The sequence below is a fragment of the Pleurodeles waltl genome, chromosome 12 (genome assembly GCF_031143425.1).
Source record: "Pleurodeles waltl isolate 20211129_DDA chromosome 12, aPleWal1.hap1.20221129, whole genome shotgun sequence".
In the NCBI taxonomy this organism is placed as follows: domain Eukaryota; kingdom Metazoa; phylum Chordata; class Amphibia; order Caudata; family Salamandridae; genus Pleurodeles; species Pleurodeles waltl.
The window spans coordinates 665834616-665861590 of NC_090451.1; the positions used below are offsets into that span (position 1 = coordinate 665834616).

General features: G+C 44.4%; 1 protein-coding gene across 1 annotated transcript in view; it reads left to right on the plus strand.

Moving 5' to 3' along the window:
* The first annotated feature begins 52 nt into the window (after positions 1-52).
* LYSMD1 (LysM domain containing 1) overlaps positions 53-26975 on the plus strand; it is a 55738-nt gene continuing 28815 nt past the window's right edge. The window contains exons 1-2 of the mRNA XM_069218487.1: positions 53-1222; positions 17808-18151. Of these exons, the coding sequence (XP_069074588.1) occupies positions 1043-1222; positions 17808-18151 (524 nt within the window). The 5' untranslated portion in view covers positions 53-1042. The remainder of the gene's footprint in view (positions 1223-17807; positions 18152-26975) is intronic.

Below are 26975 nucleotides of genomic sequence, written 5' to 3' on the forward strand. Positions count from 1 at the left end.
GGTTTTCTATTGGCTGTCCAGTACCGTCTTTATTTATCTCTAGCGCAGCCTTCGCTTTTCTCACTGTGAGAGAAAGTTCTCTATCGACGAGCGCGCCGCGCCTCGTTGCTCCGTCGAAGGTTTAATTGGTGGCAAGCGCCCTATTCAGTGTGGCGATTGGTGAAGAATAATCCGGCTCGGCCGGTGATTGGCAGAAGCCCAAAACACTGATTGGCGGTGGTGTTCGCCAGGCTGGGCGGAGTGATTGGTAGAAGGTTCTCTCAGCCCGGCCGGAAAAGAAAGTGAAAGGTTATTATCGGAGTGAGCGTCGTTGGTGGCGGCCGGAGGGGGCGGCCAACGGCGATAACGGTTGCGCTGTGGCACGGGGCGGTGCACCGTGACAGCCCCAAAAAGAAGCCGTATTTAGTGGCAGCAGGCCGCACTAGTACAACATTTCTAGTATTGGTGATTTTTTTTAAATTGGGACTTTTGAGTAGCAGGTGTGGTAGAAGAGTTTATTCTCGGACAAACCACGGTTTCTCCTTCCGGCGCTCAGAGGAAGCGCTTTGGACGAGAGGGGGCCGTGAAGCAGCTGGGAAGTCCGCGGGCAGCGGGCGTGGAGCTGTCATCGCGAGGGTGGCACCGGCGAGCCGGGCGTTTCTGAAACCACAAAGGCAGTGCCAGGCTGGGAGGACCTCGCCGAGCCTCAGAAGCCGATATTAGTGCGTCAGAGGCAGTACTCGTGCAGTTTATTTTTATGGTTATTTGCGTAATGCACTGCCCAGTTGGGTGCCTGATAATTCGCCTCTTGGGATTTTGTGGGGTGCCCCCTGTAGTCGGTGGCTGACCCCAGTACTTGCAATTGACGGCCCCTAGTTGGGAGACTCGTGTGGTGCAGTTTTTATCAGCTGGGGTACTTCCTCCCCCATATTTCCCCTACGTTAGTTTGCCGCTTTGAGCACCCCGCCGTCATCCTTATATGGGTCAAAGTGCAAAGCCTTCTCTGCCCCAGAAGATGCCAAGCAGTAGGTAGGCTGGTGAGACGCGCGGCGTCCGGGCAGCGATGAGCTCTTCCTCGGAAGAGGCCTCCTCCGGGGCGTCCGGGCTCCTCAGGGGTTCCCGGACGCGGTCCTACGGCAGCCTCATGCAGTCCGCCTGCTCTCCGGTCCGGCAGCGGAGGGTCGAGCACCAGATCACAGCCGGGGACACCTTGCCGGGCCTGGCACTCAAGTATGGTGTTACCGTGAGTACTCGCCCCTTGCTTTCTTCATAAAGTTAAACGTGTCTACTTGAGCTGTGTGCCGGTGGCATGTGGAATTACACGTATGAGCTGACCATGAACGTGTATGACGTACGTGGGTGACATTCCCAGTTAGCTGTCAGAAGAGAATAAAGGACCAGCGGCACAGCACCGCACAATACTGTCGAGACTTTCAGAGCTTTTTTTTTTTTGATTGGCTATGTGGCTCATTGAATTTCCCATAAGTGTAAGAAGCTGATACACATCTTTTCTCAAAATTTCTATTGCATTACATTTCTGTACTTAGACAGATTCGGCACAATTCAGCAAGTAGCCAGAGTTTACTATGAACAGTACTAAAGTTATCTTTCTCATTACATTTTGCAATTTATTTGTTTTCACTGTCCTTTGAAATACTCCCAAGCAGGTTATCTCTTGTTTTGTTGAGCAAGAAATGTACAGGCTTTTCTGACCCATGTATGGTGAGGTTCTAAAAGCCACAGTTTCCAAGTTCTCTCTTTTTTTTTTTTTTTTTTGAGTAAGAAATAATGAAGTGTTCCGTAGTGTGTCTAACAATTTGCCCTCTTTAAAAGCACCACAAGAGTGTAAGAAACAGGCAGTCGGTCTTCAAGTGTCAAGTAGGTGAAAAGCTGGACAGTGGTCCACATACTCGCATGAGAAGCAGTCAGCTGACCTCAAGCCAACATCATCAAAAGGTCGAGATGCTGAAACTTAATACTCATATTTGTGTTTAAGGAAAGTTCTCCCCACCCCCCAATCAAAAGGAAGAGACGCTGATTCTTGTCCTGTTCAAATTGTAGATCACAATTTGAACAGGACAAGAAGCAGACAGTTGGCTATCTAATCGCATAATCCGAAGGGAGAGGGTTGCTACTCGGCCATCAATTTGACATTTGGTCCTTGAACATGCATCAGAAAGTCGTGTAGTTGACGTTTGATTTCCAAGGTCGCTGCTGTTTAAAAATGGGGTCTCTAGATAGCAGTCGGTTTGCACCCTGTCCAAGTAGGGACCCTTATTCTAGTCAGGGTAAGGAAGATATCCGCTCAGATAAACCCTGCTCAACCCCTTGGTAGCTTGGCACGAGCAGTCAGGCTGATCTCAGACCCAATGTGTAAAACATTTGCACATAACACACAGTAATAAGTGAAAACACTACAAAGCAACACCGCACCTCTTTTACAAAAATAGCCAATATTTATCTGTGCATAACAAGACCAAAATGATAAAAATCCTACATACAGTGCTAAAGATAAGAATTTTATAGGATTTATCTTCAAAATACAGTTCCTTGAAGTCGATGGCTCCACCTGGGACTATCACGGGCGTCATGGTCAACAAAACCAATAGTTCAGACTGGCCGCGGGCCAGCTACGGTGTGGGGAAGACCTGCAAACAGTCCCTTAGATATGCAGGGCGTCATGATCCTCGCGATGAGCTCCGGAGAGCGGTGGTGTTGGTTCTGGAGTCTGTGTGGGAGTCATCAGGCCCTTAAGGTCACACTCGTTATGGATCGAACTCCAGGCTGATGAAGTCAAGAGCACTGGCGTGGATGGCGTCGGGGCTGCGGTGCGAAGCGGGACAATGCGACGTGCGGTGCCCACAAGTCACAGTGCAGGCAGCGGCTTGGTGACGGTGTCCAGCAGCATTGGTGAGACCAGGGCTGCAGTGTGAAGTGGGGCGGTGCGGTGTCCACAGCTCATGGTCCAACCGCATCGGTGAGACCAGGGCTGCAGTGTGAAGTGGGGCGGTGCGACGTGTGATGTCCACAGTTCACGGTGCAGGTTGCGGCGTCATCGTTGCTGAAGCGCTGTCGTCGGTAGGCCCAAGCCACCAGTACGGGATGGTGCTTCGTTACCCTCGAGCGGTGTCCACAGGCCACGGTGCAGGCAGCGGCACCGGTGTCAGCAGGAGCGTCGTTGTCGGGGAGGCCCAGGCTGCGTTGTGAGCAGGCGATGCTGGAGTGCGGGGCCCACAGGTTGCAGTGCGAACAGCGGCTCGGTGAAGTCTGATGACTGCGTTGGTGAGACCAGGGTTTCAGTGCGAAGCGGGCAGTGCGGCATCAGGTCACAGTGCGGCCAGCAGCTTCGTTGACGGCGTTGCAGTGGTTGCTCCTCTTTAACAGCACAAAACGCACAGTTCCCAGTGCTGCAGGTCGAGGAAACTGAAGTCTTTGGTGTCCCTGAGACTTCAACAGGAGGCAAGCTCTACTCCAAGCCCTTGGAGAACTTTCTCAAGCAGGACACACAGCAAAGTTCACCCTGTGCACTCTTTTCAGGCAGAAGTAGCAACTGCACACCAGTCCAGCAAAGTATAATAGCAAAGGGACAATAATCCTCCTTCAGCTCTTTTCCTGGGCGGAAGTTCCTCTTGATTCCAGAAAGATTCTAAAAGTCTGGGGTTTTGGGTCTTCCACTTATACCCCTTTCTGCCTTTGAAGTTGGCAAACTTCTAAGCAAAGTCTCAAGTGTTTGACAGAGCCTTTCTTGGCCAGGCCCCAGGCACTCACCTGGGGGTCAGAGACTGTATTGTGTGAGGGCAGGCACAGTTGTTTCAGGAAGAACCACTTCTCCCTCCCCTCTAGCTCAGGTGGCTCATCAGGATATGCAGGCTACACCCTCGCCCTCTTTGTGCCTCTGTCTAGAGAGATACAAAACAGCCCAACTGTGAAACTGACCCAGACAGACAATCCACAAACAGGCAGAGTCACAGAATGGTTTAAGCAAGAAAATGCCTACTTTCACTAAAAGATGTATTTTTAAATTGTGAGTTCAGAGACCCTAAACCCCAACCCTTGAATCTGCACTTTAAGGATATTTAAAGGCAGCCCCCGTGTTCACCTATGAGAGAGCTAATGCTTGCACAGTGAAAACCGAATTTAACCGTATTTCACTGTTAGGACGTATAAAACACACAAGTATATGCCCTGCCTTAAACATACACTGCACCCTGCCCCTGGGGCTATCTAGGGCCTACCTTAATAGTGCCTGACGTAGTAAAAGGGACGATTTAGGCCTAGCAAGTGGGTACACTTGCCAAGTCGAATTGGCAGTTTAAAATTGCGCATAAAGACACTGCAGTGGCAGGTCTGAGCCATGTTTACAGGGCTACTAATGTGGCTGGAACAACTAGTGCTGTGGGCCCACTAGTAGCATCTGATTTACAGGCCCTGGGCACCTCTGGTGGACTTTGCTACGAACTTACCAGTAAATCAAATATGCCAATCATGGATAAACCAACAACAGTACAATTTACAAAGAGAGCATATGCACTTAAGCACTGTTTTAGCATTGGTAAAGTGCCCAGACTCCTAAAGCTAACAAAAACTGGTCAAAAAAATTAAGAGACAAGAGGCAAAAAGATTGGGGATGACCCTGCAAATAGGGCCAGGTGCAACACCTGTATAAGGATGATAAGCTGTCAATTGGTCCTTGGACAATCATCAAAATGGCAACAAGATTATTTGGTCTTAGGCTTTCATCAGATAACAAAGCTGGTAATCGTTCCCCATGTTAATTATCAATGGGAGGAGGAACAAACAATTTGTACTGGGAGATATTAAATGTGTGAGCAGAGATAAACTAAAGCTGACAATTGGTATTCCTTTAAACAACCCCAGAAAAATAACCTAGGCTCTTTGCTTACTTTACTCACCTCAGAAGAGAATTGGTTAAAGACAGGGACTACTTTTCCAGGTTTATAGCACTAGTGAAGGAAAATAAGCAAATAGACAGCTCAATCTTACTGGAGAGGAATGGACAACTGAAAGTGTTTAAACATTGACGTGTGCAAAGCATGATTTCTTTAGGTTATAGCACTGTATGTCTGTGTACATACTATGTGAATTAACAAGCTCTCAGTTTTCCATCTGACCTGCGTTGTTTCGTTTGAAACATCTCTGTGATTATCCTTATGAAGACTTTGCTGGTCAGGGTCCTCTTTGGAAGTGAAACATGGGTGCCCTTTCGATCGCCTATGCATGTTTCTCTAACTTGCTGTGGGCCTTACCTCATTGATCTAGCAGTGGTATACATTTAAAAAAAAAAAAATTGTCCTGGGAGTAATTTACTTGCTTGATGAATAAAAATTGAATTTATCGCACTGCACACATGCTTCTTAATTACTTTGGGATAAACAGATCTTGAGCCAGGAAATGAGAAACCTTGTGCTATTTGTTATCTCAAAAGGGTGGTTCTACGCCTATTATAGTAACATGTCAAATTAAGAATCTGAACTTTTGAAGTTTTATTTTCTTTTGAGTGCTGGTGTGCATTATTGCTGTAGGTTATTTAGTTTTATTTTTCGTGAAGCATTGAATTTTGTTTTAATATTTGAATTACCTCATACTTAATATTTATGGAAGTTTTAACATAAGAACTAAGGACCATTCCCAGGATTTTAGTATTGTCGAATGATGTCATGCTGTGTGCACACTGTAATCAACTAGTTACCTTTTTTTTGGTTCAGAGTAGATCATAGCGAGATTTCCAGTGTTGCATAAATGCTGCTGAATCTCGTGGAGTCGAGCCCAGATCGCCCTGAGGAAGTATTACAAACAAGGAAATGTGAATAGGGCCATTGGAAGGATAAGGATATTTTTAATCAACCCTTGAAGCAGGGTAGTGGGCTTTGTTAGTTAAAAAAAAAAACAAAAAAAAACGAATAGTCATCATTTGCATGGTGCAACGTGGGGGATCAGGTTAGAGACCAAGGGGCATATTTATACTCTGTTTGCGCCGATTGTGCGTCAATTTTTGACACACAATCGGCGCAAACCCTGCCCCATATTTATACTTTGACGTCCGACCCCGCGGGCGTCAAAATTCCACCATGTGCATCCTTTTTTGAAAGAGGGACCCAGCCTTGCGTTCATTATATGCAAGGTAGGCGTTCCCTTCCAAAAAATGACTTTAAGGCCTGTGCCCCTTATTTATACTCTGGCGTCATTTTGACGCACAGGAGGGGTGAGCCTTAAAAAACGGCGCACAGCCTGATGTGTGCCGTTTTTTAACGCCTGGGTCAGGGCAGGCGTTAAGGGACCTGTGGGCTCGGAAGGAGCCCAGAGGTGCCTACCCCAGGAGGACACCCAAGGATGGAGGGACCCATCCCAGGGAAGTAAAGGTAAGTTCGGGTAAGTATATTTTTTTTTTTTTTGCATAGGGGGGCTTGATTTGGGCCCCCCTACATGCCACTATGCCCAATGACCATGCCCAGGGGACATAAGTCCCCTGGGCATGGCCATTGGGCAAGGGGGCATGACTCCTGTCTCTGCTAAGACAGGAGTCATGTCAATGGAGGTTGGGCGTAAAAAAAAAAAAATGGCGCAAATCCGGTTTGAGGCCTGAATTTTGCCTCAGACCTGACGTGCACCATTTTTTGACGCACAACCCCCATTTTCCCATACGCCGTCGATGCCTGGTGTGAGTCATTTTTTTTTACGCACACCAGTCCGCAGCGCCGGCTAACGTCATTCCATTAATAAGGCGCCCGCATGGTGCGTTGGAATGGCGATAGCCGGCGGTAAAATTTTGACGCACAACTGCGTTGGCGCAGTTGTGCGTCAAAAAGTATAATTATGGGTCCAAGTCCTTGACATACCATGTTGATGCTTAAACAGTGTGGAGAGGTTGAAAAAGGCTGATGGTGTCACATGTTATGTGAATTAAACTCCAAGACTTTTCAAATTGATTTGTACCTTAGAAAGTCTGGAAGAGTTTCAGTTCATAGGGTCATTGTTAATCTAAGCATGGTGGCTATATTCCACCATCAGTGTGGTCACCTGTCTTTTCAGAATATGTTCAGGTGAAAATGAAAAATGTAATATTTATCAATATGAACTGAAGTTGAAGGAACAGTGTATACAAAGACCAGTGCTACAAGCATGCTGTCAGCGCCCTGTCAAATGGTGGTTTGAAAGGTTTATCGAGCATTTGATATTCTCTTTAAATTTTTTGTTGGGCGGCCCTGTTTCTCATTCTTTGTGTGAGTTATCTCATCAGCTGTGTTGTGCTTCTCCTCCCAGGGATGAGACTGGTAAGACCATCATCAAAGTGTCAGTGGACGAGTAGTGGGATGTTAAATGTGTCGTTTTTAGATGACACATCAAATCCCAACACTTCTCACCCTGCAGTATTGCATTTTTCAGTGAGACTGAAGTCTTCCATCACCCACCTAACCTAGTGTTTGAGCATGACATTGGCGAGGAGCCGGGAGAAAGAATGCAGGGCATAGCAATTGAATGACAGAAGAAATGGCTCTTTGTTGAGCATCCTGCCATGAGACCCTCGTGAAGCGAGTCATGAGTCCATTAGCACTCAGTAACGAGTCCACTTGCATGCTGTTAAAAATGACCCGCCCTACAAGGGCGGTGAGGTGACCAGCTCTGTGAGGTTCTTCCTGTTTACTCCTCGGGACACAAGAATTATGTGGAAGTTTTTTTTTTTTTGGTCCGTCGAAATGTTCCTGAACCTGGCTATGGGCAAAGGGAGTCCTCCTTTACAGCTATACACCAAAAGTAATTTAGTGTTCTTGTGTGGTTGTAGCTCCGTTGAACATATTGATTTCACTTATGTTTCCTTAAAGTAATTTGTTTTAAAATCTTTGTACAGAAATGTCTGCAGTGCTTACTATTACTAGAACGTTCTGTCTAATGCCTTTCTTTAGTTTCTGAGTGGAGCAACATGAGTATCATGTACCGTCTCTTCCCTTCCAGAGTTTCTTGCTTTGACGCTGTAACAGGCTATCAGTGGATCTTCTGAAATCTGTCGCATAAGGAGGTCTGTTGAGCAGTTATCCGTCTTAAATGCATTTCATTTTAACCAGGTCGAAAGCGAAAAGGTGTTTCTCCCTTGTCCCTTTCCTTATGCTGACACTTCCAAATTTGTTTACTTGGTTAGTGTTATCATGTAGTGCACCAACAGTACAGATTCATGCTTAATCAATATGTCTGATGTCAAGCTTGCCAACTGAGAAAGTTCTATTTCCCAATTAATTTTACGAGGCAGGGAGAATGAAGTTGGCAGACATTTACAGTAGCTAATACTTTTTAAAATGTAATTGTTTTACATACTGCACCACACTATACCAGTGCCAAACTGGCAGTAGTAGAATACATTCTAACATAATACCGGCATTTGAAAGGCCAATAGCTTGCTTCTCAGACTGGAGAAAACCATTTGAAAACGTATGCATTCTCCATTACGGCCCTGCTCACCCATCGTCGAGTGGCTAACTTAAGACACTGAGAGCAAGCACTGCTCAGAGGAACGTAGTGGACAGCCTTGTATTCATACAGTCAGTAGGGACTGCACACAAACAGGTCCCGCATTATGCCCCAGCATTACCAGTTCAAAATATAGCACAGTGAGGCTTGTCAGTGAGGACTGTGATTGCTAGCACTGATCATCGTTCAACAGCGGTGTTGTGCACTAATTGGAGCTTTCCCCCTAGTCCAAGTTGAATGTCTTTATGTTGAGCTTGTCCGCAGTCTTAGCGTAATGCTCTCAGAGTATGGAGCAATCTTTGCTTTGTCAGTCAGCCCTGTCAGACGGTGGGAAGTGGGTAAAGATGTTGGGCTAATGGTGGCTTAAGTGTTAATGGTACGCGCCAAAGATTGCTTATCATTGCAGTTCTGAGGCTAGGACGCCATGGATTAGCTAATGTGTTGTGTGGCTGTTTCTTGCAGTGTCAATTTTGGTGATGACAAAGTTTCTTTCTTGCAAAAAGGGGTGCCCGAGCTTTCGCTCCTCTGTGCAAAGTCCGTGGTGCAAGGTGGGTTTGTGGTGTTTTGGATGCTGTCATTTTAATGGTGCAGATTCTGATGTCTTCGGACCAACGCAGTTGTGAGTAGGCAGAGAATTTTGGAGTGCCCCTGCCCAAATGTAGCCCACCTCAACACCCATGCAGCCTGAAAGCCCAGCATCAACACATGCATTACATACTACTTCCACCTCTAGTGTCCTGGCTCACTCTAGTTCACTGTTGGCTGCGTCTATCGCTACCTTTGCTCTTCTCTTTCTGTCAAACAACACACACACACACACACTGCCACTTGTTATGCGGAACCAGGTGGGCAACTTGTGTTAGTCTCAGACCTTCTTTCTCAGCCGCGCCACTGTTGTTAGAAGTGCCTGTCGAGATGTGGATGATAACATGCAAAATCAGAAAGAGATCACCTGTCAACTCCCTACCATGTGGAAGGACTAGCAATATGAAAATCGCCACCGTGGTTAACCCTGAGGCAATGACAACAGCCTGTCTGCCCTGAATCCTTGAACCTAAGAGAGACATAGTCGTATACTGCATTCTGAGTATTGCAGCTTTTGGTTTAATTTGTTCCCTGCTTGTGTTCCAAGTTCCAGACCTGGACAGACCATACTTAGAATAACAAGGTCATCTAGTTCAATCAAGCCCTTCCTAAGCCAAACGGGACAAGCATTATTTTTCCGTTATTTCCTGTTTTTCAGTGTGGGTATTTTTTGGACGCTTTGCATTCAGATTTTGGGGCTCTTTCATAACACTTTAGGATACTTTTGTTCTTGGTTTATTGATGACTTCATTGGCCTACTTCATTGATCTGAGTCTGGTGGCTCAGTGGATTGATGCATCAACTCCCAGGACGTACGTTTGACTTCAGTCAAACATTAGGAATCAGCTACATCTTAATCCTTTAGAAGTCGATAAAATTAAAGGGGTTACAATTAAAATTGTAATTCAACACTAATAAGCCTCAAGGGGTAAGCAAGTGCTTTTACATATGCACATTATGCTAACTATTCCTGGAAGATATTCCCAGGTATCAGAGTAGTGTCAAACAGAAGTGAACTGATGGCGACTTGAATCTGTCTATTTTCATTTGTAAATCGCCTTTGAGGTTTATGGACATTACAATTTAGGTGCACCAAGCTTCCTTTTCAACTACTTACTCTTGGAAGTCCAGTTGATTAGTCCTTGAGAGGAGGTAGACCATGAAAACAGAGTAATTCTCATATTGTTTAGTAACAGTGGATCCACCATAGTTGATAACAGGCTTCAGCTTGGTAGGGTTCTTTTAGAACCTAGCAAGCCAACATGCTTCCTGTCACTGTTGTGCCGTACTAGCTGTAGTTTACATGATCTGCCCCAAATTACTACCCTGCTTCCCACTCATATCCTACTTTCTTTTAGTTACTGCCCAGCCCTCCGTTGCTGTTCTTCTATACCCCATTAGTTGTTTCTTTCTCCAGGCCCCTGATCAGTCTCATCACACACGTTCCTGAGCCTCTCCTTCAATCTTTCTTCACTTTCAGCCCCACTCCCCATCTCTAGCTTCAGTAAGCACACAAATAAGTGTCACTGGGTCAAGTCTTTCATGTGTGTCAGTCGGAGAAGCCACCTAAGCTTATCTTAGAACTGCTCCCAGGTCACTTACCTTAGTAAAAAAAAAAAAAAGGCTTCTCCAAACATATGTGCATCTTGATAAAAAGGAAGTTTTGTTTGAGAATAATCCACTTTTGCTTCCCAGCTATCAGAGACGTTTGTTTTCAAATGGGGCTGACTCATTTCTTTAAATTAATACCATTCGCGTATAGCTCTAACCTCCTCCCCTTGTTTCAGACTCACTTTTTCCTGTCAACATTTCCTCAGGTTCTCAAATCTGGCTGCACTTTTAGAATCACATCATGGTAGTTGTGGTGAAAAATCTCATTGGTGTTTGACTAGTCAACTGCTTTTCTTTCTTAAACTGCTTTCCCGATTTGAGCACCTGAAAATATTGTAGCCCATAAGGATTTAATTTTAACTACTTTTTAAGAATCTTGAGTCTGAAAGAGTGTTAAATATTTTAAGGCCTGTTGTATGGAACTTTGGATGTACCTAGTTGTTGGATCTTGTTACCTCTAAACTTGATATTTAACTCGGGTAGGCACATTTTAGTTTTGACATACATGGCATGTGTTAGGGGTTGATGTGTGTGGCATTTATGTCACAGTGAACATTTTGTGCTATACTCTCAAAAGAGGCTTTGGGGGCAGTGTTCTCAAGCCATTGCCCTTTTTGGCTCCAAAGACTTCATGCATTAGCTTTAGATAGTGTCAAACACAACTTGTATTTCAGTACAACTATTTTTTTGTATTGGCAGTTTCTGTGTTTCACTGAGCGGCCTTATGAGGCTCTACCATTTTGTAATGAACACAGCACTTTTTCTAGTCAGCAAGCAGTCCAGAAGGAGTTGTGCGCGACAAGTGAAAACAACGTTTGCAAAATGAATGCTACAGAGATGACGGCAACTCTCTTTAGCGTTTTGGCAAAATAAAGAGTTCCATAGCATAGATAATCCAGTTATTTTACAGGTGAAACAGCTCCTAATGTGGAATGCATGGATTAATGGCATCATCATGTGACTCCTGTAAGCAGTACAGGCAACCCAGACATTGTTATTGTCAGTGTTTTTTGGTTGAGTGTGCAAGCAATTGGACCTGTTGTAAGTATTGTGGGCTTTTAACTACGTCCATGTCAGGCCCATCACTTTCACTCGTTCGTGGGCTTGTCTTTCAAAAATCACTTGATGTCCTTGGTAAATGCCTTATGTAATCCCCCAGGCCCTCTAGGGACTAAATATATGGGTACACAGCATTATTTGTCATTTTTTTTTTTTGTGTGGTTATGTCCTCTATGGGCTAATATACAGTTACATGACCATGTTTCCTACAAATGCTATTTTTAATGTGGTGTCCTGTAGGGCAGTCCTAAGCATTAGTCATATCAACATATTTAAATATTTGTGGCACGAAAACTTGTCCCATAATGCTTTGCAGGGCATTACTTCCACAAAACAGTTTTGCTCATAACTCAACCTATGGTGGTCCTAGGACAACGGGACAACCTTCAAAATATTGACCACAATGTGCTCTTTCTGTCTACATTATCTCTGGGTCCCCATGCTATGTTAGTGGGGACTCCAAAATAATAAACCTATACCACCATTCATTATCTTTTTAACCTTTCTCATGGCTTGAACTTTTGTTTTACAGCTGGGAGAAGTTATGTTTTATGGGATTTGTTTGTAGTATCCTTGCAGTAGTCCTCCTAGCCTTGCAAATGTGCACTATGCCCTGTAGAGGCTCAATATATTTGTTACACTTACTACTTTCTCACATTCTTTTTCCATGGGGTTATACTCGCTAAGGGCTGACCTTTTTAGTTGCATGACCACGTTTCTTCCAAATGCCTTTTATTTATTGTGTTGTCCTCTAGGGGCTGTTCTGAGCATTGCAGTCAGCATACTATAATATTCACAGCATGAAAACTCATCCTTTTACGCTTTGCAGGGCATTACTTTTACAAAACAGTCTTGCTCATAACTCAGCCTGTGGTGTTCCTAGGACAATGGGACGACCTTCAAAATGCTCTTTCTGTCTACATTATCTCTGGGTCCCCGCACTAGGTGAGTGGGGACCCCACAATAACCCTTCCACCATTCATTGTCTTATAAGCTTTCTCACGGCTGCAACTTTTCTTTTACAGTTGGGAGAAGTTTTGTTTCAAAGGCCTTGTTTGTAATATTGCAGTAGTACTGCTTGCTAGCCCTAAAAATGCCCTCTTGGAGCCAAATATATGGTTACACTAGATTACTTTCTCCTGTTTTTAGGTTGAGTGTGTAAGCACTCTGACGTTTTGTAATCTATCTGTGGCTTTTAACCACGCCCATCCTGATCACTCGTTCATGGGCTTACCTTTCAAAAATCCTTTATCGTCATTGGTAAATGCTTTACGTGTGTCCCTCCAAGGTTGGTTCTGTTACTGCTTTGGTCACAGACCCTGTTACATGGATAATATTTTTGCTGATACATTTGACTGGGAGCAAACTTCTTTTTCCTTTTGTCTCTCCTTCGCGTTCACAGCAGCAGTGGTGCTTTGAATCGGTGTGTTTATGACAACTGTTTTACTTTTCCTTTTAAATATATGTGGCAAGAAAAGTCCAGTTAGGAATTAACGCTAATAGCTCTAACTCGAGCAAATGCGAGACACATTGCATCGCAAATGCTTTTTTTTTTTTTTCACAGGATAACAAAGTGGGTACATGACCATGTTTCTTACAAATTCATTTTTTGTTATGGTGACCTTCAGGGGCTGTTTTGAGCATTAGTCTAATGCCAAAGGTTTATTTCTGATTACGGTTCATATGATAACTATGTTTTAATAAACTCTCCTTACTACAATTATGACCATGATTTAGGCCAAATTAACAACCTTATTGCACTATGACTGTTTGAGCACTCCTGATGTGTTTGGGTGACCCTTCTCGTTTATTTTTCCTCTGTGGCGGTCTTGTGTCTTTTTTGGGGAATTTTGTTAGCCAGCAACTCCGAAGGTGGGGTGGTGAAAGTGGTATTCTATTGGAATTAGCATAGCAGATTTTAATTAGGATGCCAAAAGGCAACATTTTCATTTTTTCAATGCAGATAGAGGAAGAAGGTAAATGGAAGTGCTTTAGTTATTTGTGGGACCACTGGAATTATGAGGCAGGAAAAAGCAAAATTATGAGGCAGCGTTGACCAATTTATGTGGCAAGAAAAGTCCAGTTATGAATTTACTATGCCAATAGCTCTAACTCAAGCAAACATGAGACCTATTGGATTGCAAATGATTGTTAGGTCTTAGTTTTGACAGGACTGTTCTGAAACTGACCTATTGCTTGAAATTATATAGGGTGTCCTGTAGATTAACCCCTCTTACTGTTGGCTTTCTTCAAACAGCCTCTCTCAACTATAGGCTTGAGACTTTTTTATCATGTCTTGGTTCAGCGCAGTGAAGTTAGCTCTCTCACCGTATGCAATTGGCATTTTGGGTTATCCTGCTATCAGGCCATCCTTGATGTGCACCAGGGCCTACTTTAAACAATTGTGCTCTTTGTCCATTCCCATTTACTCTCTTCTCTGTGTGTCGGTTTAATCTGCCAAAGCTGCATGCTTCAGCATATTGAACCCAGACCAATTGGCTTTGCAAATGCGTGTTTTTCTGTAGCATCAAAATATTTCGATTCTTTTGAGAAAGATTGCACCTTAATACAGAAATGAGCTTTGGTAAATTTAGCTGAATGCAAATTTCAAACCTATAGGCTTTGCCAGTGTCTGTGTGTACTGAGGTTACAGTGTGAATGCCAGTGAATTAGTTTTGCCTGCCAAGTCGGATTTTTTTTTTTTGTTGAAGATTAAACTTTCTTGCATATCATTTAGCTGTAGGCATAGCTTACTTGTGACTCTTCTTGAACACACCGCCTTTCTAGAGACCTTGCCTTAGTTTCCTGCAGCCGAGTGATAGTTCAGTGGTACACACCCGACCTTTATTCCTGTTTACAGGCAAAGCTCTGTCACTGTCCCTGCCTTCCTCTAACAAGTAAATGCACATGGTTGACATGTGACCTAACTGCCGGTGGCATTGACTGACTGTAAGAGGTAGCATACAGTTTCTTTCACATCAGGCCAGTCTACCTCTGAGACTCTTGAATGTTTCTGTAAGGGTTCTTGTGATTGTCATTTTTAGCCAGGCACTTTAAGACCATTATACCTAAACCCTCCCAACCTCAACAGTGGATACTGTGCAAACCCCAGAACATGATAACCTATCTGACAGGCACTGTCTACTCATCCTAGTCATTTCCTGCAGAAACTCCCTTCTTGGGTCGTCAATACTGTTACAAAATGATAAACATGAGTTTAAGAGAGTGCGAGGGGAACAGTGGCCAGTGAGTTGTAGAGGAGCTCTGCTCAGTAAGTTGTAGAGGAACTGTGAGCAGAGAGTGCCATAGAAGTTGTGTGCTGTAATTGGCTGAGGAGCTGTGGGAAAGGAGTGCTGGCAAGCACTGGGATTGGTCTGGTTGGAGAAGCCCTCGTAGGAGAATGGTAGAGGAGCTCAAGTTAGTGAGAGGTGGAAGGGCTCTGGGCAGTCCTCATGCAATGGATGAACTTTGGTCACTCATTCGTGGAGGAGCCCTAGTCTGAGTGGTAGAGGCGCTGTCGTCACTGATGTTGAAGCTTTTGTTGGTGAGTGGTTGAGGACCTGTTTTCAGTTATTTTTCCAGTGAAAGTTCCAGTAGTTGTCAGTGAGAGGTGGAGGAACTGTGGTCCATGAGTGATGAAGGAGTTGTAGTCTGTAAGTGGTAGAGAAGCTATGGTCAGTGAGCTGCGCAGGAGATGTAGTCAGGGTTGGTGCAAGAGTTGTGTTGTGCAAATATTGGCAGTGAATGGTGCTGGAGCTCTTCGGAGTGAACAGTGACAACCCTTTGAGAGTGGTGGGGGGGGAGCTCTGGTCTGAGTGGTGGGGGGGAGCTCTGGCCTGTGAGCAGTGTGGGGGGGGCTCTGGCCCGAGTGGTGGGGGGGGGAGCTCTGGCCCGTGAGCAGTGTGAGGGGGAAGCTCTGGTCTGTGAGCAGTGGGGGGGGGCTCTGGTCTGAGAGGTGGGGGGATGACTGTAGCTGTCTTCAACACTGTTCAGGCATTTTCGGATGTAAAGTGTGGCTCTAAGTATTTGGGAGTAGTGGTGATGTGCTGGTGATATTTCTTTTATCTGCCCTTTACTGACTGAAGCGTTTCTAGTGATTGGCTCAAGTTGTGCGGCCTAACTTTGTGGTGGTCTAGAAGTCCCCCCCCCCCCCCCCCCCAAATTAAAACATATAAAATAGCTCGTCTTAGAGCACTTATATAGTAGTCCTGTGCGCAGGAGGGACCGTGCATGCACTTAGTGAACCACCAGGCCAGGAGCCACAGCCGCCATCTCCAGTGGAGAATCCATGAGGGACAGAGCGCCACCGGCTCACTCTGATCCTGGGCAGATTCTTGGGTGGCTGAGCCTGTCGTGCTGTCCACTACCTGTCTAACAGTCCATGTCTCAATACACCAATGACAGCTACTTTATGCTCTTCTGTATACCACCTAATTTATTTAATTTTTCTCACTGCAAAGATACACAACGTATAGTGCATTTCTATTTTATACCATTTATTTTACATTAGTGTACTCTGCTTCAACAATATTGCGTGATCCTTCTAAATCTCTCATTGGTATTTCTTAGGTTTTAATAAAATATATCAACCTAGGTTGTTTCTCTCCGTATGCACGTAAATTAACATATCTTCACAACTTAAATTACATAGTTTAATTGGGAACCCTTAAGCAGTTTATCTTGAATTCTTTGGAGTCTACGATCATAACTTTTATTTTTAGAACTCCCCTCCCTTAAGGGCTCCTTTCTTGAAACCATACATTAGCTGTCGTGCAGAAAACACATTGTACGAAAACAGATTGTGCTCTTGACAACGGGATCATGATGTCCTTTCAGCTATAACGTTACAATCCAACAATTGCAGTTTTTGTATTCAGATATACAAGTTATGGTCTTGACCTGACTTGAATACCCAACCTTTTATTCATAACATGTTGATTTGTCAAGTGTTCCTGAATTCTTTAAATCTGTGCATATCTGGCCGAGGAGACTACTTTGGTTTTACTTTGAATTAATGTTATCATTCTTCCAAGTTTTTGGTCTTCTTTACTTGAAATCTTAGAAACGATTTGATGTTTGATATATTTCGATTTTTATTTTATTCCTGCTTTTCTCTTATTCCCTGTATTAGTGGATGCGTGAAGTTGGTCGGAACCACTGTATGGTGGTGATGGCAAGTTCACAGTGAATACAAATTGCTGTGATAGAACAGCAGCCAAGTTCTGTAGTCAAGGTCTGTGACATATGAAATGACTAGAAGCAGTCCAACTCCTTCAGTATTTGTTTTCAGTTCTCCATAAATAAATCCCACAATTTAATGTAACAAAACAATGAAAAAGCTACATTAAATGCATTCACTGTTTTTATTTTCAACGTTTCAGAATGTTAATAAAACAGGCTAATGGAAAGGTATAAGTCGAACCCCCAAGCATGAGGTCTTCTCCTTAGCCCTTTACTGGCAGCTTTATTTCAAGATCTCTCTATGCCCCAATAAACATCTCTTGTCAACTTTTCTAGTTGGATGTCGGCTCCTTTGCATCCTTTACCTGACATATGCACCTTCACTGTGCATCAAGCCCCTTAGCTGTTTAAATCCTGAAGATCGCACTAGCGCATTCGCTATTGTGAACAGAATACAGACTTGGGTGTGGGGTGAAGATGGGTGGTTGTGTGTGATGTCATGTGAGGGACTTGTGTGGGTGGCAGTCCTCCAAAGTCTCACCTATGCTGTGAGCACCTCTCGACTGGGCTTGGGACTCCTTCATACTGCCATTACAAGATATTTTTAAAATGTCAATCTTGGGGCAACTATCAAAATTTCAAAATAATGTCCAAAATCTGCATTGGCAATGAGAGATTGGTGTTTTCACAGAACAATGTGAACCACAGATGTGGACAGTCCTGAGTAGTAGTTTTACAATTGTATTAAACAGAATTAAAGGAATAAACCCCCTCAGTAAACTAATAAAAAGTGTACTGTTGCTGAGGATCCTTCAGTTGTTGTGTGCTAATTGTTTATATTTGCTTGTAGCTAAATCAATATAAATAATTGACTGGAGACTTAACAGGCTGTTTTATGTTTCTTTTTGTAGATTGAGCAAATTAAACGAGCCAACCGTTTGTACACAAATGACTCCATATTCTTAAAGAAAACTTTATATATCCCAGTATTGACTGAACCTAAACAGCTGTCCAATGGGCTAAGCCCAGAGAAAGAAGCAGCAGAGGTCCAGAGAGACACGGAGGAAATAGAAGCAGCCACAGAAGGTCTGATGAATGAGGGTAAGAAGGAGGCTTGTGACCCAACTGGGAAGATACCAGAAAGAGCCACTCGACTGCAGGATTTGTCTGCCACTGACTTCCTAAAGAACCTGGATTCCAAGATTAGCGTGTCAAAGACTGCAGCAGTGAAGAAGCTTAAAGATTGCGATGTCCTGTGAGTTTAAACACAAACCGTGAATAACATTACATAACCAATGATCTAAATGTTTCAGGAGAGGAAGAATACCACCTTTAGGGCACTGTATGTTAGTCCTAAAGTCAAATCAAATTGCTAATAATAAGGTGAGGATGAGCAGAGCTCTGCTTAGGATGTCAACTTTGAACTGTGTGAGAAGTGCCTGGGCTTCTTTGGTAAACAGTGGGGCTATGCGTGGGAAGGGATAGGGTTTTGCCTAATAAGTAGTAGGGTTGTACGTAGGAAGAGACTGGGTTTTTCCTAACAAGCATAAAGGATCTGCCTAGGATTTGGAAGGGCACTGCGTAGTATGGAGCAGGGCCCTGGGTAGATTGGAACCTGTAACAAAGTAGAAATTCCTCTTTATCGACCACAAGGTACCCATTTTGTCAGCTATCCTGACTAAAAATGATATTACTGAAATTTTACATCACTATTTAACTTCTTCTGTCACTATGACATCCATGCGGCTTGACTTAAAGAAACTTACTCATTCACTAAAATTAATTCAAGTACAATGCCTCAATTAAAACCCTCAAATGAGACTTAATTGATTATTGAAACTGTTGAACCATCATAAGCCTCCCTCTACTGGGAACATCCACAGACTGTAGTATACCAACCAATAAAAACCTTTGGGTTGATGTAGGAGGCTGGCCTGGTTTGTAGTGGGTACCTAAGGTACTTACATCCTATACCAGGTCCAGTTATCCCTTATTAGTGAAATGTAGGCTGTGTCTAGCAGCTTAGACTGTGTAGGGGTAGCTGTAGCAGAGCTGCCAATACTGAACAAGGAAACCTGCAAAGCTCCTGCAATACCACTATAGTTACACAGTACTCGTACACAATAAAAAACAATACTCACTGTTAACAAAAATAAAGGTACTTTATTTTAGTGACACAAGGCCAAAAATATCTTAGAGGCAATACTCCTTCTGGAGGTAAGTATTATACACAATATATACACTGGTAACCAAAATCAGGTAAGTAAACATTCATAGGATAGTGCAAACAGTGAAAAGCACATTAGATTGCAATGGGCCTAGGGGCAACACAAACCATATACTAAAATAGTGGAATGCGAAAGTCGGATTCCCCCCACTAGGCAAGTGTAGTGTGTAGAGGGGCGCTGGGAGTGTTGGAAAACACCAAAGGTAAGTAAAGTACCCCACCCAGAGCCCAGGAAAACGGGAGTAAAGTACAGTAAGTTTCCTCAGAACACACTATAAGTTGTGGTGAAGGATAATGCAAGAACCAAGCAAGACTGTAAGCAACCAATGGTGGATTCCTGGACGTGAAGACCTTTGGAGAGAGGAGACCAAGTCCAGAAGTCGATGAAGAGTCCAGGAAGAACAGGAAGGAGCCCCTGCCTACGTGTAAGAAGGTGCAAAAGTGGATTCTCCAGTTGGAAGAAAAGTACAGAAATGTAGCAAAAAAAGATAACTGAGGGTTCCTACTTGGTGCAAGAGATGTCCCACGTCGAGGAGTTGGATGAAGGCTGTTTGCGTCACTGGATTCTGCCAACAAGCCTTGGTTCACGTAAGAACACGTTTTGCATCAAAGAAGAGATGCCCGGACCCAGGAGGGACCTGGGGGTCTCAACTCGGACTGAGGGGGCTCTCAGCACTTCGGTGAGCCCTCAGAAAACCAGGCAGCACCCACGGGAGTCCCTCGACACAGGGACAAAGGTGTTGCAAAGTGCGGTCGTCTGAGCACTACACAGAGGGATTCCACGCCGCTGGAGAGCAGCTCAGGGAGCTGAGTGTCGCAGTATAGAGTGCTGGGGACCTGGGCTATGCTGTGCAGGAAGAACTTTTGGAAGAAGTGCACAGAAGCCCAAGAACCAGCAGAGGAGGCGATGCACAGGGGTACGGTCTGGCACGGGGAGGCAAGCCCTTGCCTTCACCAAATTTGGACAGCTGGACCTTTGGACAGTCAGGATTACTTCGGTCCACCACCTGTGTTCGAGGGATCACGCTCGTCAACAGAGGAGTCAGAGTACCGGTTGTTGCAGAGAGGTGCCTACTGAAGCAGGGGAGTGACTGTCACTCCACGGGAGATTCCTTTGGTTCTTCTAGAGCAGGATGATGACAGGCAGGCCTCGGAGTGTGCAGAACCTGGAAACTGTTGCAGTTGCTGGCTAGAGCTGAAGTTTCAGGTCACAGCAGCCTTCCTGGATACTTTGTTGCAGTTACAGCGGCTCCTGGAGCAGCCTGCGGTTGATCAGACATTCAGAAGCTGAAGCAGAGAAGTCATGCAAACCGGATCCTGAGGAAACACCCAGATGAGAGTTCCTAAATAGCCCTGAGAGGGGGAGTGGCTACCTACCCAGGTATGCACCTATCTGAATGGGTCTCTTACGTCACCTGCTGGCACTGGCCACTCAGATGCTCCCAGAGGGTCCCCACACCTTGGAATCCAAGATGGCTAACACCAGGGGCACTCTGGAGGAGCTCTGGGCACCACCCCTGGGGTGGTGATGGACAGGGGAGTGGTCACTCCCCTTTCATTTGTCCAGTTTTGTGCCGGAGCAGGGACTGGGGGTTTCCGGAATCGGTGTAGATTGGATTATGCAAGGAGGTCACCATTTATGCCCTTAAAAGCATTTCCAGAGGCTCTAGGAGGATACCCCTCCCATGCCTGTAACACCTATTTCCAAAGGGAGAGGATGTAACACACCTCTCCTAAAGGAAATGCATTGTTCAGACTTCTTGGGATTTAGCTGCTCAATGCCCAGGGTGGCAGAAACCTATCTGCGAGGTGGCAGCAGCTGGAGCTTCAGTGGAAACGTCAGAGAGCTGGCTTGGCAGTACTGGGGGTCCATGGTGGAGCCCCCAGAGTGCATGGAATTGGCCCCCCAAAACCTAATTTGAATTAGGGATTCAATTTCACAATCTTAGACACCTCACATGGCCATATGTGGAGTTACCATTGTGAAGCTACATATATGTATTGACATACATGTAGTGCACGCTTATAATGGTGTCCCCGCACTCACAAAGTCTGGGGAATGGGCCCTGGACAACTTGTGGGCACCTTAGCTAGTGCAAGGGTGCCGTCACACACAGTAGCTTTGCACCTAGCCTTCAGTAATTGAAGGTTAGATACATAGGTGACTTATAAGTTACCTGGTGCACTGAAAATGGCTGTGAAATAGTGTTTGCACTATTTCACTCAGGCTGCAGTGGCAGTCCTGAAGCAGTGTTTGTATGAGCTCCTTATGGGTGGCAAAGAAAATGCTGCAGCCCATAAGGATCTCCTGGAACCCCAATGTCCTAGAGACTTATAAGGTGAATCCAGTGTGCCAATCAGAATTGGAAAATGGAGTCACTAAACTATAGTGACAAATTTGGTTAACCAAGAGAGCATAAGCACTGGGTTCTGGTTAGCAGAACTTCAGTGACAGTCAAGCATACTGGTGACACATCTAGGCCACAAACTATGAGCACTGGGGTCCTGGCTAGCAGGATCCCAGTGAGACAGTAAAAACACACTGACAAATCGGCCAAAAATGGGGGCAGCCATGCTAGAAAGTGGCTACTTTCGCACAGTTGATACATCTTGAACTTCCACCAGTGGTACCTCCAGTAATCCACCTACCTCTTATGTAGCTGATAAGATCACTCATAAGAGCACATCGTATGCAGAGCTTGACACTTTGTTCCATGCCATTCTTTCCAGTAACCCGTTTGAAGGAGGCATTCAAGGACAAGCTTTGTCCTTGCTTAAATCATTTTTTGTCTAATATAGGTCAACCTTTTTCTTTTGAGGTCCCTTGAGTCCTTTCTTACATCGACTCTTTTTAACCTTAACTTTGTTCCTTTTCATGCAAGTCTTCTGCATTTTCCAAATGTTATTTAATGAACACCCAAAATTTATTAAGTCTGTTATAGAAGACGGTGGGAGTACTTATTTAAATTTGATACCTGTAGTCTAGCACTAGCGGCTGAGCACAGACTTGCTCGCATTAAATTGTGGCAAGACTAAGATTATCATTTTTGCGGCTTCTTCCGTGTTTTGACCTCAGCCTGTTGTCCAACAGAGCTGGGCGCTCTCCTTATACTTTATGGGGCATATTTATACTCTGTTTGCGCCGAATGTGTGTCAAAATTTTTGACGCAGAATCGGCGCAACCCCTGCCCCATATTCATACTTTGACGTCCGACCCCGCGGGTGTCAAAATTCCACCATGTGCGTCATTTTTTGGAAGGGGGAACCAGCCTTGCGTTAATTATATGCAAGGTAGGCGTTCCCTTCCAAAAAATGACTTTAAGGCCTGTGCCCCTTATTTATACTCTGACGTCATTTTGACGCACAGGAGGGGGGTGGGCCTTAAAAATCGGCGCACAGCCTGATGTGCGCCGTTTTTTAACACCTGGGTCAGGGCAGGTGTTAAGGGACCTGTGGGCTCAGAAGGAGCCCAGAGGGGCCCTCCCCTGCCCCCAGGGACACCCCCCTGCCATCCTTGCCCACCCCAGGAGGACACCCAAGGATGGAGGGACCCACCCCAGGGAAGTAAAGGTAAGTTCGGGTAAGTATTTTTTTCCGATATATTTTTTTTTTTTTTTTTTTTTGTGGCATAGGGGGGCTTGATTTGGGCCCCCCTACATGCCACTATGCCCATTGACCATGCCCAGGGGACATAAGTCCCCTGGGCATGGCCATTGGGCAAGGGGGCATGACTCCTGTCTTTGCTAAGACAGGAGTCATGTCAATGGAGGTTGGGCGTAAAAGAAAATGGCGCAAATCCGGTTTGAGGCCTGAATTTTGCCACAGACCTGACTTGCACCATTTTTTGACACACAACCCCCATTTTCCCATACGCCGCTTCCTGGTGTGTCATTTTTTTTTTACGCACACCAGTCCGCAGCGCCGGCTAACGTCATTCCATTAATAAGGCGCCCGCATGGCACGTTGGAATGGCGTTAGCCGGCGGTAACATTTTTTACACACAACTGCGTTTTGCGCAGTTGTGCGTCAAAAAGTATAAATATGGGCCTTAATCTTATCTTAAAAGTTAGGTTATTTTGACAGCCCCTCATTTTGTTAATCAGGTGAATACAGTCTATTTGAACTGTTACCTTCTTTCTTTGAGTATTGCATAAAATTGATAATTTCTTTTGAAGTTTTACCAATTTGTAGTTTATGTGACTTTAATTCTGTGGTTTTCCTTCATAATGCAGCACCTTCAGCAGATTCATCTCTTTCTGGCTTGCCCTTATCCTTTTGCCTCCAGTTCACTCTCCTACATATCTGTTTTCATTGGGCCCTTCGGGTCAAGTGCACTTTATTTGAAGCACTGTGCATCTGCCATCGTACATTTTAGCAAGGTTATGTAGGTCTCCAGAAGCACCTTCTTCCATAGAGTCCTTCAACATCACTTTGAACTGGCTCTGCCAATCCTTTGTAGCTCTAAAAGTGTTGCCTGTAATGTTTTTATTAATCTGTGCCAAAAACTGCTGCCAGTTAAAATGTCGTGAATACATAATTATGGGTGGGGGGGGGGGGGGGGAAGGCTGCAGCCACAGAATCGCATCAGTCCACTGTTCCTAACTGATGTCCATTGTTTTCTCAAAATGCATTGATAAAAGGTAAAACTTTTGAATTCAAGTCACATTGTTAGCTGCACATTGAAGAAAAACTAATCTTAAAATATGTAATATTAAAAATGATAGATGGTAACATGTCAGTTGGTCCTTTATTGCCATCTCGGGGTCAGGTGACTTTAAGCCACTCAGCATTTGTCTTCACAGATGAAGACATCACCAGACCCTACCCAGCTCCCCCCCCCCCCAGCCAAAAGCAATAATATATTGGACAACATTACATGGTTACTTGGCTTAGTCTTCCCATTACTTATTGTTGATTGGCTTCATTGTCACTCTTCATGTGTTTGTGCCTTTGATAGAGAATGGACCAATTACAGATTAATTGCTTCATTAGTGTCCTTCGCTGCTAGCCAAAGGCCATGCCCGATTGGGCAGTTGTTGCCTCATAGCGTGCGTAGTAAAAAACTATGAACAGTGTGAGAGTTGGGTGAATATGATAAAAGCCCTGAAATTCACTGCAAAAACTAAGGTTATTGTAACACTGAAAGTTACCAGTTATAGTTTACTGGCACCTGCCATGCTTTCCTTGTAACATCACATATTACATCTTTCATAACATGTTAAGTGGCATCTCTGACATCATTCATGCAATCTCCAATTACATATTTGAAGAGGTACCCTGTTACATTCGTATTGGCTAGCTGCAACACCATGAGAAAATGTTGTGGGTGTCATTGGAGAACTTGTGTCTCTAAAAGCAAAAAAAAAAAAAAACAAGTAAAAAAAAAATTATAAGGGTGCAAGGTAGGGGCATCCTGACCTCCAGGCACTAGTGGAGAGGAGGACCAAAATTATTCTTCACTGTCATTAAATTAAAAAAATATATATATATATAAAAAAAAACAAAAAAAGCCGGACCAATTGTAATTCTGCAAAACACAACTCTGCCCTCTTCTGGGTTACTGTGCAAGCGTCTGCCCCGTGGTACCATAATGGAAGCTTCCACCATACTGCAGTATCAGGTACGAGGTCCTGGGAAAAATGGAGAAAAATAAGTAATCAAAAGGGTCAGAGATTGTGGGTTTGGTGCAGGCTAGAAACATTGGTGAAAGACTGAGGGGTGGTTTGGCACAGGGCCTATCCAAAAGCATAATTTATGCATCACTCCAAGTCTGAAAGGATTTTGTTTTGATACACATGTACAAAATGCTTTGGTCAACGTTCCTTCTATCACCTTGCAATCGAGCACTGGAACGCTCATCGAATAACCAATCATTTGGCCTTCTGTTAGCTTCTGAAGACTTTGCTGGGGTGCAAAGACACAGGTTTAGAGTAACAGCACACTTCATAAAAATTTTAATATAGCATGTTCCTAATAGCTACCTCTCTGTCCTTATGACATCTATCTACAATGGACACGATCCCTCTTTGTCCTGTTAGGTTTTTGAATACTGGTTGAAAGGATTTCTTGCTTCCTAGTAAAAAAACTTGCTTGTGTATTAGGCATCATACTCAGCAGAGTCAGGAGGACATAACTGGTCTTCTAGCCTTGTATAGCAGTTAAATCTCTCTGCATGCTAATACCTGCTACTACATAATCCAGTTGGATCTGTTTGCGTATGGGTTACAGAGACCATTGCTTCTAGTGCTGCTGGCTGTTTTACCATATGTAGTGATATGGTATCCTGCTTCGTAGTGTTTAGATCTCCCAGCATACTGAATATTGATATTCCTTTTATGCAGCAGTTTGCAGCCTAGATATATCTGCAGTCTGAATGTTAAGACCTCAATCTCCCTAGTTGAATTGGATCTCTCTCTCTCTCTCTACTAGTTGATGGGCCTCTGTTTTAAGGGTGGTGGGAAATCTAACTGCGTGCTAGGCAACAATGATGCATGTCTGCCAATACTGACAAGATGTACTTTATATTGGACGGCGAAGTCGCCTTCTGTCGGATCTCTTTCTGAATACTGGGTGACAGCCTCATGTGTCCTTGTCTCCTTAGAGCTATCTGCATACTTGTGAGTGACGGGACTCCTGCCTTCGGGTTTTGTTATGTATGCCTGCATAGTTTTATATAGTGTGCTCTGCCTCCATGTATTATTAGATATTTGTGCATACAATGTGGTAGCCTCTGTCTTCTAACCCTATTTGTTTGTCTGCATTTAGGTTGATTTATCCTCTGTCCCTTCCTCTGTTTGGACGTCTCTGTGAACTGGGTAATGGCCCACTGGTCTCCTGTGCCTTTTCGATTTTTGCATACCAGTTATTATGGCCTCCTATCTCTAGGTTTTGTGAAATCTATCTGCAGACTGAACTTTCCTGTACCCCATACTCGTAGTCCTTTTGAAAATGTCATCATTGGCCTCCGTGCGTAGTTCAAGAATTCTCTCGCTATATTGGCTAAGGGTGCATATGAGACATTTATTTACTCTCTTACACTACAGTTATGTTTACCTTTCTGTGTGACATGATTTCTTGAAATGGCTCATGCCCATTGGTGCTGCTTTTTAGGTCGAGCTTAGGCAACGCACATGCGCTGTGTAATCTACTTCTGTGGGCTTCCACCACGTCCATCACTTTAATTCGTTCCCTGGCCTGTCTTTAAAAATTCCCTCGATTTTGTAGGTAAATGCTTTACATTTTTCTCACCTTGAGGCTGCTTTGTTTCCGCCTTGGACACTGACCCAGTTACATGGATTATTGCATGATCGGCCATATACCTTAGTATGGCACAATTCTTATTTCTTTTGCCTCTTCGCGCTCAGTGTCCCTATGTTGTTTTTTCCTTTTCCTTGTTTTTTGGCATGACGCTGTTTTTGTGGTATCTGTGCCCAAAGGCTGCAAGCTGGAAAGGGGTTCTTTTTTGTTCATTTATTTTATTGGGAAGTTTCATATAGTGTGAACTCGATCGGTGGAGCGCTTTAGATGAGTACGACTTATGTACAAGTTTAGAAGTTGAAAAATATACAAGTGGTGCATTTTAAATAGAAATCCTCAACGCGGCTTTCAGCACTGCGGGAGAGCCGATACTACAATATTCACTGCACTCAGGAAACTCACCTTATAATGTTTGTGGGGCATTTATTTTACAAAACAATCTGATAGAGACTTCTAGTTGCAGATTCCTAAGCTTTGAATTTCCCAAGGCGTCAGACTGGATCTGGAGAATTTTTCTTCGAGCAGTACCTCTGTGTGGCGTCAGTCGACTCAGCGGGCGTTGTTGGCGTCCTGCTCGCTGTGATGACATCACAGT